Source organism: Chrysochloris asiatica, unplaced genomic scaffold, assembly GCF_000296735.1.
Source record: "Chrysochloris asiatica unplaced genomic scaffold, ChrAsi1.0 scaffold00038, whole genome shotgun sequence".
NCBI lineage: Eukaryota > Metazoa > Chordata > Mammalia > Afrosoricida > Chrysochloridae > Chrysochloris > Chrysochloris asiatica.
The window spans coordinates 20380157-20394820 of NW_006408556.1; the positions used below are offsets into that span (position 1 = coordinate 20380157).

Sequence of the window (14664 nt, forward strand, 5' to 3'; positions counted from 1 at the left end):
AGTTAGGTGTCACCTGGAAACAGACAGTAGATGGTGGTGCTATCTGAGCAGTTGGCTGAGCCTCACAGTGCAAACTCACAATGCAGACTCATATTCTTGCCTGCAGTGTCCTGGTGAAGTCTATGGGAGAACACAAGACGTTCCCCTCTAAAGCAGAAACTTCTGAGCAGACATCACTAAGAATGGATGTGGGGTGGCTATGCCTAGAGTATCCTAGAACTATCGAAACTTCAGATCAGAGACATTTTGCCTTTTTTATATTTCTATAGAAGCAAGAAAGTCAACTGTGTGGAAAACCATGACTCATATGATTTGGCTGTTCTGTTTGGTGTTTCTTTTGCCTACAGAGTCCTGCAGAACATTATGCCAGGTAAGAAAAACGGAAAGAGGATGAATTGATGGGGGAGAGTAAGTGAAAAATAAAATCAAGCTGTTAACCAGTTTTCAGTATAGGGAGAAGATGGTGATGGGGTGTTTCAATAACCAGAAAAAACTGCAACTATAGGCAATCAAAAGCCCATTTCAGGCAATAACTGCAAATTATTTTTCCATCAATTTTTTAGATACATTCCAGAGGTATAATGAAACTGAACTGATTTCAGGTTGATGAACTCTGCTTTCCATATCATCTGATGGAGAAACTTTCAGTTGCTTTTAACCAGGACAGTAATACTTTCTTATGGGCAATTGAAAATATGTGGGGGTGGCGAGTGTGTCATAATAACTAGAAGGCACTTACCAATGGTGGTTAGTGGGTAGAACTTTGGATTGATTTGGCACAAGGAAACATTATCCCACTCAAAATGGCAATAGCATCTCTTCTGAGAAACCTGCTGGTGAACTCAAAATCCTAACTGATGTTGAGTTGTTGTTGTGTGCTGTGGAGTCAGTTCCGACTCATAGTGACCCTGTACAGGGTTTCTGAGGCTGTAAATCTTTACAGGAGCAGAAAGCCTCATCTTTCTCCAGCGGATCAGCTGGTAGTTTCGAACTGTTGACCTTGCGGTTTGCAGCCCAATTCGTAACCACTACGCTACCAGAGCTCCTGCCAGTTTTGTAGGCAGTGAGTCCAATGGTTCCCTCTGGAAAATTTTTCTTCATACCATTCGTAATTTTAATTTCCCTATCAGTTACTTATTTAAAATCAGTTGTGGAGGATCAGAGAGAAAGAACATAATATTTTGAGTTTTTTCAGAAGAAAGTGTTGCTTTTTAACCACTTTTGATCATAATATCTGGAAAGGAGCTCTGAGATCAACTTGTGACACTCAACTCCTTTATTTGACAAATGGAGAAACTGAAGATCATGGTGTGGAATGTGACTTGTTTCAGATTACTCATGCTAAGCTCACACAGGGCTAAATTCAGAGGCACTGTCTTCAGATTCTCAGTTTCTTGTTGTTTCCATTTGAACACATACCTTATTAACGATACCTACTTAGGAAAGAATGACTATGGAAGCTTCTTTTTAGGAGCTTTAAAAATACTACTTACTTTATCTTCTGAGTAGTGTGCATGGGAATCTTCTGTATAACTCTCTTCTTTCCCTGACACACAGTTGGCGTCTAATTTCTAGGGAAACTTTAGAGATCCCTTCAGAAAGGTCTCTTCTCTGAGATATCTCAAGCCCACGCCTTATAGACTATTCTACCCCACCCCGACTTCATCCCACTTCCCCATCTCTGCTGTTCTCCAAGACACACTATAGACTGTAGGCAGAAACAGGACAGTTTTGTTTTTTACTTGATTACTGGGGATCATCTTACCAGAAACGTTCAGTCCTTTTCCTCCATTGTACTAGTTGCTGGATGCAGATCTCTGGCTGTTATCCCTCCCCTGACATTACCTAGTCACCCAGGCAGCTTAGCAGGTTTAACAGGTTGCAGGTTTACAAGTGTCTTTTTCATGGCATTAGGTTGAGAATTGTTAGTATCTGAAGTTAAATGGCCCATGCCAGATTCCACCATGGAAATGAAATGACCAGAAGGAGGCTTCTATGTCTGTGGTTGGCAGATTAGTTGGGAAGAAGTGAATTGGATCCTTTACTTAAAAGAGCAGTTTTCAGAGCTCCATAAACAGCATCCTATGGTTTTCTGCCCATGTATTTCATTAATATGGCACTTCACTGGAGTCTGTATAATGGGTCAAGTTTCATCCAGAGTTGTCCTTCCCATGGCCCTGCTTTTACGTTGTTCACACAGTTTAAAAAACAAAACAAAACTCTCTTAGTCTGGCAAGTAAGGCCCAGAGGCAACTTGCTCCATGAGCAAGCACTAAATTTCTCATTCTGTGGGCCTGGGAAATCCACTCTGCTATCTCTTACTGATCTCCTGGTTTTGCTCTTCTGCGGGTCTCTGGCCCTGCTGCCATTGTTTCCTTGGCACCGCTTACTGCTGTCTTCTGTTTTCTTTGGTGTTACAGAACTTCAGTCTCTGTCTCCTGAGTCTAGGAGGCTCCCAGAATAGAAACTCCAGGTTCAAAGGATGTGCTCTGCTTCGAACTCTTCTTCTTGGTGTTAGTGGTGGTGAGGTTCCCCCTTTGCTTTAGAATTGGCTTTGTTTTAAGCCTAGTGGAATTTCAAAACTGTCCAATCCCCTCATTAGCATTCTATACATCTTATTGGCATGGTCCCACACACACAAAGTTGGTGGTTCAAACCCACCAGCCATTTCTTTCTTTCTTTTTTTTTTAAATGTTTTATTGTGATTTATGTAATAGTTTACATGGGAGAACATTAGTTTTTCATTCATCCTATCGTATATTGTTTCATTGCCATGGTTACAATCTCCTCCATGCATCATCAACCAACCAAAGGGCAGCCATTTCTGACTCATAGGTACCCTGTATAGGGTTTCTGAGGAGCAGCTGGTGGGTTTGAACTGCCAGACTTGGGGTTCATAATCCAGTGCTGATCCTGCGGCACCATGCTAGGTGTCAGGGTTGCTATGAGTCAGAACTGATTTAACTACAGTTAACAACATATATGTAGTACTGAACTAACTACTTTGGAACCTACAAGGAAACACAATACTCAATTATTTTTCTCAAGGAATTTTTTATTTAATGGGGAAGATAGTATGCATATATAAAAAAGGCTAGATAGCAAGAAAACACCTCAGGCGAGTATGCTGAGTACCGAATGAGTGCTTTGGTGGTATGGACAATAAATTCCACAAGAAATGGATAAGAAAAAGGTATCATTCAGAATTGGATCTGGGAATGGCACAGGCCAGCTTTAGCTTTGCATGTAAAAGATATTTAGTAATTCCATGTTCAAAGAATAATAAAAATAGCTAAATATTCCAGGAAATGTTCTAAGTGTTTTTTATAGCTCATCTCATTTATTCCTCATAAAAATTCTGAAGTATTACATAATTATAGAATTGTAGTTTCTGCTCTACTTTATGGATGGGGAAACTGAGTTTCAGAGAGATGAACTTTCCCAAGGCCCCAGGTGATGATAATCAATAGCGAGTTTCCAGATTACATGTTCTTAGCCACATGTGACATTGCTTTTCAGTGAAGAGTCAGGTCTGATATAAAAGATGGAATGTTGTTGTTGTTAGGTGCTATCCAGTCGTTACTGACTCATAACGACCTTATGCACAACAGAGCAAAACACTGCCCGATCCTGGGCCAACCTCACTACTGTTGCCACGCTTGAATCCATCGATGCTGCCACTTGGCCAATCCATCTCGTTGGGGGTCTTCCTCTTTTTCTCTGACACTCCACCTTACCAAACATGATATCCTTTTCCAGCGACTGGTCCCGCCTGACAATATGTCCAAAGTATGAAAAACGAAGTTTGGCCATCCTGGCCTCCAAGGAACACACTGGCTGCACTTCTTCCAAAAAGGATCTTTGGTTGTTTTGGCAGCCTATGGCACTTTCAGTATTCTCCTCCAACACCATAACTCAAAGGCATCAATTCTTCTCTGGTCCTCCTTATTCACTGTCCAGCTTTCGCACGCATATGAGGTTATTGAAAATACCATGGCTTGGGTCAGGCACGCCTCAAGCTGACATCTTTGCTCTTCAACACTTTAAAAAGATTTTGTGCAGCAGATTTGTCTAACGCAATACATTATTTCACTTCTTGACTGCTGCTTCCGTGAGTGTTGATAGTTGATCCAAGAAGAATTAAGTCCTTGGCAACTTCAGTCTTTTCTCCATTGATAAGGATGTTGTTTATTGGTCCAGTGGTGAGGATATTTGTTTTCTTTACTTTGAGATATAATCCGTACCAAAGGCTTTGCTATTTGATCTTCATCAGTAAATGTTTTAAGCCCTTTTCACTTTCAGCAAGCAAGGTTGTATCATCTGCATAGCACAGATTGTTAATGAGTCTTCCTCCAATCCTGATGCCACATATTTCTTCATATAACCCAGCTTCTCAGATTATTTGCTCAGAATACAGGTTGAAATGAATATGTATGGTGAAAGAATAGAACCTTGTCACACATCTTTCTAAATTTTAAATCATTCAGTGTTCCCATGTTCTGTTTGAACAACTGCCTCTTGGTAGGTACAGATTCCTCATGAGCACAATTAAGTGTTCCGGAATACTCATACTTTGCAATGTTGTCCATAGCTTGTCATGATCCACACAATCAAAAGCCTTTGCATAGTCAATAAAGCATAGGTAAACATCTTTTTGATATTCTCTGCTTTCAGCCAAGATCCATCAGACATCAGCAATGATATCTCTCGTTCCACGGTTTCTTCTGAATCCGGCTTGAACCTCTGGAAGTTCTCTGTCAATGTATGCTTGCAGCTGTTTCTGTATTACCTTTAGTAAAACTATACTCTCATGAGATATCAAAGAGATTGTCTGATGATTTCCGCATTCCGTTGGGTCACCTCTCTTTGGAATGGGCACAAATACGGATCTCTTCCAATCAGTTGGCCAGATAGTTGTCTTCCAAATTTCTTGGCATAGATGAGTGAGTGCCTCCTGTGCCGCCTCACTTTCTTTAAAGATTTCAATTTTTATTCCATCAATTCCTGGTGCCTTGGTCTTTGCCAATTCCTTCAATGCACCTTGGACTTCCTCCTTCATTATCATTGGCTCTTGATCATAAGCTAATCTTGAAATGGTTGAACATTAACCATTTCTTTTTGGTACAGTGACTCTGTGTATTCCTTCCATCTTCTCTTGATGTTTTCTGCATCATTCAATAACTTGCCCAGAGAATCTTTCAGTAACAAAAGTCGAGGCTTGAATTTTTTCTTCAGTTCCTCAGGCTTGAGAAATGCTGAGCGTGTTCTTCTTTTTGGACAAAAAAATGTGCAAAGATCTGGAATCAGAAAACCAATTGGAATAGACACACACACACAAAAAAACCCCAAAACAATAACAAACAAAAACCCTACTCTTATCATTAATTCCAACTTATAGTGACCCTATAGGACAGAACTGCCCCTTAGCGTTTCCAAAGTTTTAAATCTTCATAGAAGCAGAGTGTCATACATTTCTCCTACAGAGCTAGTGCTGGATTTGAATCCCTAACCTTTTGATTATTGTTGTTGTTAAGTGCCATCGAGTGGGTTCCGACCCATAGCGACCCTGTTTTACAGGGTTTTCAAGGCTGTAAATCTTTATGGGAGCAGAAAGCCTCATACTTTCTCAACTTTCTCGAACTGCTGACCCTAAGGTTCACAGTGCAATTCGTAACCACTGAACTACCAGAGCTCCTTTGGTTATTAGGCAAGTGGTTTAACTACTCTGTTACCAGATCTCCTGCAGAGAGAGGTATGGTAATGTTTATGATATTGGGGAGCCAGCTTTTGGGTGGGTCCTCTTAAAGAAAAATACAAAATTAAGATAAAAGTGAATATTTACTTAGAATGTAAAAAAGGAACCACAAAAGATTTCATATTTAGAATACCGAAAAGTCTACAAATTCAGAAAAACATCATACTATTTTTATTAGTCAAGTCCCTGACACATCTCTTTATCGCTTTTCCTCTACACTTTTGGCTACTCCTAGTCGTTCTGCTGGAGGAAGATAGGCTTTCTTCTCCTGTAAAGATTTATAGCCTTGGAAATCCTATACAGGGTCACTGTGAGTCGGAACTGACTCCACGCCACATAACCATCACTGCCATAGACAGAATAGAAAGAGAATCCAGTTCTCCCTCAAGTGCTGTACATTAAGTTTGTTTTTTATTGTTGATAGTTTAGAAAAAATATCTTTCAGCTTTGCAATTCATTATGGATAATGCCATGTCAGTATGTAAGAATGCCGTCAACTTGGGGGAAACCTCTAACAAGTTTCTTTCATTTATGAGTCTCAGGATGTCAGGACATTTAGAATTTTCTTGGGCTGTGAGTAACTGGAAATACTCATTGCAAATGGTGCCACTTATGCGTTGATGTTCTCGGTGTAATGTAGAAATGATATAAATAAATTCTATTAAGTGAAACTAGATGTGTCTCCAACTCAACTTCTACTTGTCCTGATCCTATAAATACTTGTAGCCTTTCTAGTGTTACTCAAAAGGAGGAAAAGTGTAAAGAAGAGGCAGTTGGAGTGACAAAATATAATAATCTTAACAGAGAGTTGCTAAAACATTTTACTTTAGAAAATTTGATAAAATATATAATCATGTGAGCACATTGGGCAGCTCCTCTTCCAGGTCTTAGAAGGGGGCAAGGGACTCTGAAGCTCAAGCTTCATTAACTTCCCAGTGCCTCCACCTCTGCCAGTGATGGATTTCCAAAACAAGATGTGCACCATTCTTATCATAGGGGAATGAGGTCTCCTACTCAATGGTATTAGAAGAGAATATTGAACAGGCTGTAGGAGAGATGGGTTATGGTGCCATCCTTCATGGTTTCATATTCTGGTGGTCGATTCCACCATCGTAAGTCTATTCCAACATGGGTAGTCTGTGACTAAAGTCAACCATCAGACTGGCATATCAACGATTGACTTTGACTTTATTTTGATTTTCTCTTTCTAGGCTGCCAGTAAAATCAAAGAGAGTGTTTCTGACAGACCACAAGGTATGTTGGCAGCGGTTTCTAATCAAATGGGATTGCATCTATTGAGTTGAATTTTCTATAGCCCCCTGTCTTTTAGCAAGACTGAGAGTACTCCATGGCTTGCATTTGAACTCTTTCCTTCAAATTAAATCGGACCTTTGACCCCAACCACATTCCCCTCTTCTTCTAGTATTCTCGTCACCACCTTAGTCCAATAGTTCTGAGTTTTGGGGCACAGATTCTTTGGATTGAGTCAGCTCAACCTGGAGCAATGGCTACAGTAGAACTGTGAGACGTTCTTGCTGATGTAACTCATTATAAACTTCTAGATCTGGGAGACTTCTTAGAGAACATCTGTTACAGTAGCTTTCAAACTGTGTCCTGGGGTATGAGTAGGTCTGGGGGACTGTTGTGTGGTGTGACAGTGGATGAATCTGTAGGATCATCACTCTCACTTTAACTGGGGCAGTCCCCTTTTCATCTCTTTTATATGTCAGCATTTAGGATAAGATTTTGTAGGAAACAATAGGATTTTGTTGCCAAAAAAGTATGGCAACCACATATCTACTTCATCCTTCTCCATTTCATCAAGAAAGCCACCCGACAGCCAGAGGATTTATGCACCTTCACTGCGGGGAGACCTCGGTGATTGACCTCTTCATTTGATGCTGATGTCTCTTCTTTCCCCAGATAGATGTCATGGCGTCTGCAAAAAGAAAAATTCCCAGTGCAGACAACCCTGCCCTCCAGACACTCAGGGAAATATGGGGTTTTTATGTATGGAAAATAAATGGCACAAGGTCACTGATACCTGTCGAACTCTTAGTGTCTTCAACATCTTTGAGGTAATATTTTTTATCTCACAACATGGATTCTAATGTGGCCATCATGAACAAAATGGAGCCCCCAAAATAGCAATGCATATTGGCCCTACTGAGAGAGAGGAGGAACACAAGGTAGGGGAACATGTATCTGTGTTTTATGTGAATATATCACATGTATCTATTCTCTCTCTTTACATAAGAATCACATTCATACCTTTAGGAACCTAAAAGTTTGCACTTTAGTTGACCACTCCCTTTTGTGATATGAAGAAAGGAAGTACTTTTAAGACTTTCTGGGCCAAATGGTTTTTGTTACAGCTACTCACCTCTGCCTTTGTAATGTGGAAACAGTTCTAGATAATATATGCGTGAAAGAGTAGCTGTGTTCTGATAAAATTTTATTAGAAATGATCAGCCTAGAGCCATAGTTTGCCCACGTGATTGAAGTGGAGGACTCAGATCCTAAGTCTATTGGAATGACTATCCTTATTTTCAGTCATATTTCCCTTGGTGTTCCAGTTGATTTATCCAAATGTAGTTCCAAATGTCCGTATTTAAAATATGCTCACATCTCATGCTTTGCACATTGTGAATAGTAAAAATAAGCTTAAATGGCATCAATAATTTATACACACATACAGAGTATAGACACACAAACAGCTGGCACAAACTGTACTCAACTGCCAATCTAACAGCTAACAGTTCAAACCCACCCAGTACCATGGAATAAAGGCCTTCTTGTCGGTTTTTAATAGTATAGCCTATTAAATAGTATTTAATAGTATAGCCTAAGGAGCTGTTCTAGCATCATGGCTCCATGAGGTAGAATAAATTCAACAGAAACTGACAACACCATAAATACACAAAAACTGGTATGCTAAAGATAATACTTGCTATTTTAGGGGGATAGGGTTAAGGAGTTGTCTCGGGAAGTTGAGACTTCATTTTTTTTTTTTAACATATACACCTTGGTGTTGGTCAAGTTATTTCACAGGAGATGTGACTTGAAAATGTAAAATAGAAAAACATTATGCAAAATTTGTGTAATAAAGTTGCCCTAAATTTTATTAAAGGTCATTTAACATTTATAACAAAAGCAACATTTCTTTCTTGCCATTTCTTAGGATAATTTTAATCCAATTCAAACGCTTGGAGAAAATATAAAAATAAACACCTATGCTGAAAGATCTGAGACCATTACAGAGAAACTAATGCAAACATGTCCAAAGGATTTGTCTTGTGTAATTAAAGGCATTCAACAGTCTCCCCGCATACCAGGAAACATTGCTATGATTGTACAACTCTTACACAATATATCAACAGAGCTAAAGTCAGATGTTGATGAGGTAAAGATGCAGGTGAGTGACCCTGAATCCTCAGTAGAGCATCATTTTAGTGGGAAAAGGATGCAGGTTAATTGGAAGCTTCTTGGGTCCTGGAAGCAGTATCTCCCATGCCTAGCACAGAGTGTATTCAATCCATCTTCATTGAAGAAATAAGTGGATGGAATCAGCAAATCTATTTCTTCAACAAACATTTAAAGAGTATTTATTTGGCACTTTGATGGGCCTTGCAGTGTGGTGGACACTGGTGTGTTTTTTTCCAATGTAATTTTGGCTACACAAAATCTCTAAGAACTATTTTAGGTCCTGCAAAGGGAGAGAGATTCTTTTATTTGGGAAGTGGCTAAGATGGAAAATAATTCAATGCAAAGAAAATAGCCATACACTTCTGCTGCAGAAATGTGAAATGAAATTGAACCCATTTTGAGCTTCAAGACAGAATATAGTAAAAACAAAGTCAACCTCTGGGCTCAATGTCCGATTTAGTATATTCCTGTACAGTGCCCTGCACACAGCTGAGATTCAATAGATGTCAATTACATGATAGGAACTCTGACCATGGTAAGCAAATTGTTAGTTTTACCCAGGTATGAAGGGGAACTGATGATGAGTTCTCCACTTGCCTGTCTTACAGGAAGCTGTTACGTAAGTGAGAAGAGGGCAGGACAAGGTAATTTCCTTGTGGCTATATCCTCTAACTCAAACCTTAGGGATTTCATTAAACTGCAGATTCTGATTCATTAGGTCTGGGATGGGGCCTCTTAAAAGTTCCCAGAGAATGCCTATACTGCAGGTGGGAGGGTCACTCTATAAAAATGATTCTTTGATAAGCTGGCAGGTTCAGCGAGTGGTCTAACGCTAACTCTTGGTTTTCCTTGATAGAGTTACAGCACCATTGCCAACCACATTCTTAACAGCAAAAGCATCTCAAACTGGACCTTCATCCCTGAAAAAAACAGCAGCTGTGTCCTGCTACACTCAGTCAACTCCTTTGCAAGAAAGCTCTCTATAAATAAGCATCCCATTGACATATCAGATGCTTTCATTCACATCAAAGGTACCACAACGTCCCAAGACAACACTGAAAAGAATTTTACCTTTTCAATGAGAGTTAATGACACTGGCAAGAAAGTCTCTGGGAAAGTGCTCATAGCTAGAGATGAACTTCAGAATGTGCCTTCCTCTTCTCCAGTTGTCAGCATTGCATTTCCAACCCTCGGGGCCATCTTGGAAGCCAGCCTTTTAGAAAATATCATTGTAAATGGGCTTGTTCTGTCTGTAATTTTGCCCAAGGAGCTTACAAACATCTCCCTGACTTTTGAAAAGATCAGCAAGTCAGAGGAAAAGAGGACACAGTGTGTTGGCTGGCACTCCTTGGAGAGCCGATGGGACCAGAAGATCTGTCAAATGATTCAAGAAAACTCTGAGCAAGTTGTGTGCAAATGTGAGCCAAACAGGTTTTTTACCTCTTTCTCAATTCTTATGTCACCCAACACTGTGGAGAGCCCAGTCCTGACTTACATCACGTACACAGGCCTGGGCATTTCAATTTGCAGCTTGGTCCTTTGCTTGTGCATTGAGGTCTTAGTCTGGAGCCAAGTGACGAAGACAGAGATCTCGTATTTGCGCCACCTGTGCATCGTAAATGTTGCAGCCACCCTGCTGATGGCTGATGTGTGGTTCATCGTGGGTTCCTTTCTCAGTGGCCAAATGGCACGTCATAATGGATGTGTAGCGGCAACATTTTTTGTTCATTTCTTTTACCTTTCTGTGTTTTTCTGGATGCTTGCCAAGGCACTCCTTATTCTCTATGGAATCCTGATTGTTTTCCACACAATACCTAAGTCACTCCTGGTGACATGTCTCTTTTTAGTGGGCTATGGGGGCCCTTTGGTCATTGCTATCATCACAGTTGCTGTCACGGAGCCTGGCCAAGGCTACTTGCGTCCAGAGGTGTGCTGGCTCAACTGGGACAAGACCAAGGCTCTCCTGGCCTTTGTGGTCCCAGCACTGACCATCGTGGTGGTAAACCTGATCACAGTCACACTGGTAATTGTTAAGACCCAGCGAGCCACCACTGCAAGTTCTATGTTCCAGGAAGTGAGAGCCATTGTGAGGATCTGTAAGAATATTGCCATCCTCACACCACTGCTGGGACTGACCTGGGGTTTTGGAATTGCCATAGTCATCTATGATAGCTCTCTGGTCTTCCACATTATCTTCTCCTTGCTCAACGCTTTCCAGGTAAGTCCAGGCGCTCCTGAACGAGTCCAAACTAAAGATTCCTGAAGAGGATTTATTATTGGATGCTTGTGTCTTTAGATTTCTATATAACAACAATGGATTCAGAATAGGATAATGAGTAAGAAGATGAGCTATAGATCCAGAAAGTCTAGGTTCAAATTCTGACTCTCTCATCTTCTAATGTTTTTCATTATCTTTAGAGTCTCTGGGTGGCATAAAAATTTAAACACTAGACTATTAACTGAAAGATTGGCAATTTGAACTCACCCAGAAGTGCTTCAAAAGAAAGACCTGGTGGTCAGCTTCCAAAAGGTTAGACCCTTGAGAACTCTATGGAGCATACTTGTACTCTGCACACATGGGTTGCCATGAGGTGAAATTGAGTAAACATCTGTTATTTATTTCCCTATGATTTGGGGATATTTGATTAATCTTTCTAAGCTATATATATTTAACTTATAAAATGGGTGTAATATTGTGTACTTTATAGGGGCATTTGGAAAATGAAATAAAACGGTGAACCAGAAAGCACCAATTACTAAAATGATATAAAGATCAGAAGACAGCCTAATAGTAAGCTGAGTTACTAAGTATAGAAATTAAAAACAATATAATCTGTCACAAAACAATCTAGGTATGTATGTTACGTTATTAAAATTTGCAAGATTATATTTCCTTCTACTTGGATATTTTAGGGAGTCCTCCAATGTTGTCAAAGGTTTCATTTATTTTAAAATGAAATTATTAAAACTTTAATTATATGTCATGTCAACTTGCAATAAACATTTTGATACTATGGGAAGCAATATTATAATAATAGGGGACCTCATACACTTATTATTTTTTTTCTTGTGAATTGATGGAAGTTTTACAGAGCAGATCAGTTTTCTATTCAACAATTCATACACATTTTGTCTCATGAAGTTGACTGAAGTCCCCTCAATATGACATCACCATCACCCTTTCTCCCTGTCTTTCCTGTTGCCCTCCCTCCTTCTGTTTCACCCTTCTGAACTTTGTCCATGGAGAATACTGCCTTTTTTATCTCAAGTGGTAGATTATTCTAAGAAGTGTGTACCTTCCTAGTGTGACTGTTCTCTTTATACATGTATTTTTGACTGAAAATTGAGGCCAGGAATGAGTTCTGTTCCAGACCTGAAGGGCAGCTAAGGGCCACTGATTCAGAGGTTCCAGCACTCTCTATCCAACCTGTAAACCTTTTTGTTATTGTTGTTGTTATTTTGAGTTTGTTCCACACTTTCTCCTACTCTATCTTGGACCTTCTAATGGGATCTCTTTCAGAGCAGTTGATAGGGGTAGCCTGGCACCATCTAATTCTTTTGGTCTTGGGGTCATGGAGGCTGATGTTGGACTAGTCCATCAGTCCATTGGACTGTTTCCATGCATCTTCTATTTTCTTCACTCTCCTTTGGATGAGACTAGACCAATAGTTGCACCTCAGATGGCTGCTCATGAGCTTTTAAAATCCCAGTAAGTATTCACTAAAGATGTGCCTCACATATGTACTGACTCCCTGGTTTTATTTTGACATATATGTATGTTGTTGTTACTTGCCATCAAGTCCTTTCCTACTCATGACCCCAAGTATTCAGAGTAGAACTGAGTTCCACAGGGTTTTTTTAGCTGTCATCTTTAGGGAAGAAGATCACCAGGCCTTGTTTCTACAGGGCTCCTGGGTGGATTCAAACTGCCAATCTTTTGATTATCAGCCTGTACCACCCAGAGACCATTAGGTTTGAATGTTGTTGTTGTTGTTGTTGTTATTGTGAAATGCCACTGAGTCAGTTCCAACTCATAGTGAACCTATGTAGAGTTTCCAAGGAACAATTTGTGGGTTTGAAATGCTGACCTCACAGTTAACAGTCCAGTGTTTATCCTACAGCAACACACCAGGATTGCATTTGAATGTTGTTTTTGTTAAGTGTCTTCTAGCTCATAGTAATTATGAAGTGCTTTACTCAGGTTTACACGGCTAGATATGAATAGAGATGTTGTTGTTGCTATGTGCCGTGGAGTCGGTTCTGACTCATAGTGACCCTGCACAGGGTTTCCGAGGCTGTAAATCTTTACAGCAGCAGACCGCCTCATCTTTCTCCCACGGAACCACTGGTAGTTTCGAACTGCTGACCTTGAGGTTGGCAGCCTGACTCATAACCACTATGCTACCAGAGCTCCTTAGGAATAGAGATAAAGGCCCCATTTTCCTAAATTTCAGTTTGGCATATTCCATATGCCTGCTCAGTATTTTCCTTTCTTTGTCTACCTTGGGGTCATCTGTGTGTTAGCTTTACTTTGTGCTATAGCTTAGCAGCACTTACATTTTGATACCATGAGCAGCATCTCCCTGGCTCCTTTACTAGTCTTCACAGGGTTAATATGTAGTTGCAAAATCATTTTCTGCCACAAAGTCTGCAGTTCTAGTCCAGCAGCTGCTCCATGAAACGTGAGGCTTTCCTCCTCTAGCAGAGATTTACAGCCTTGGAAACTATATACAGGGTCACTTTGAGTTAGAACTGACTCAACAGCACTCAATAACAATAGTTTAGTTCTGCAAGGGAGGTTGGGAGACAGTTCGTGACTTTCACACTGAAGAACAATGGACTCAAGGTAGGAAATTCTTCAAATATAAACAACTTCTCTCAGGAAGTGGGGTGGAGCCATCTAAGTGCTAGTACTGTTGGGGCAGTGAGTTGCTGAGGGCAGGATTGGGTGAAGGCCAGATTCTGTGGAGGGTGGCATGCTGGAGCTGGCTCACATGGGCTCACAAGAACCAACTGCTACATTTTCAGGGACGTTGTGAGCAGGTTGTAAACACAGACATCATTTAAAAATAAATTATACAGACATGCAATTAAATAAATTATATGAAAAACAAGGGTACTTCTTAAAGCTTACCATGTCCTAATTATTTTACTACATTTCACCAAGCTTTTGAAGCTGTTTGCATCTATTGTGTCTGCATGGCCAAAACTCTGGATAGCTGGGAGCATTTAGAGACATCACATTACCATATTTAAATCTGCCTTTTGTTGTTAATGGTCATGGAGTTCATTCTAACTCATGACAACCCCATGTACCATAGAATAGAACTGCTCCATGGAGTTTTCTTGACTGTGTGTGTGAAAATATATATATATTTAAGGAGCTCTGGTAGCGTAGTGGTTACGAATCAGGCTGTGAACATCAGGGTCAGCAGTTCGAAACTACCAGCTGTTCCACAGGAGAAAGATGAAGCTTTCTGCTC

General features: G+C 40.2%; 1 protein-coding gene across 1 annotated transcript in view; it reads left to right on the forward strand.

Annotated features, from left to right (window-relative positions):
* Positions 1–298: 298 nt before the first annotated feature.
* The window catches only part of GPR111 (G protein-coupled receptor 111), a 25486-nt gene continuing 11120 nt past the window's right edge, over positions 299–14664 (forward strand). Inside the window, exons 1-5 of the mRNA XM_006860612.1 lie at positions 299–370; positions 6967–7013; positions 7683–7833; positions 8937–9170; positions 10038–11399. Of these exons, the coding sequence (XP_006860674.1) occupies positions 299–370; positions 6967–7013; positions 7683–7833; positions 8937–9170; positions 10038–11399 (1866 nt within the window). The remainder of the gene's footprint in view (positions 371–6966; positions 7014–7682; positions 7834–8936; positions 9171–10037; positions 11400–14664) is intronic.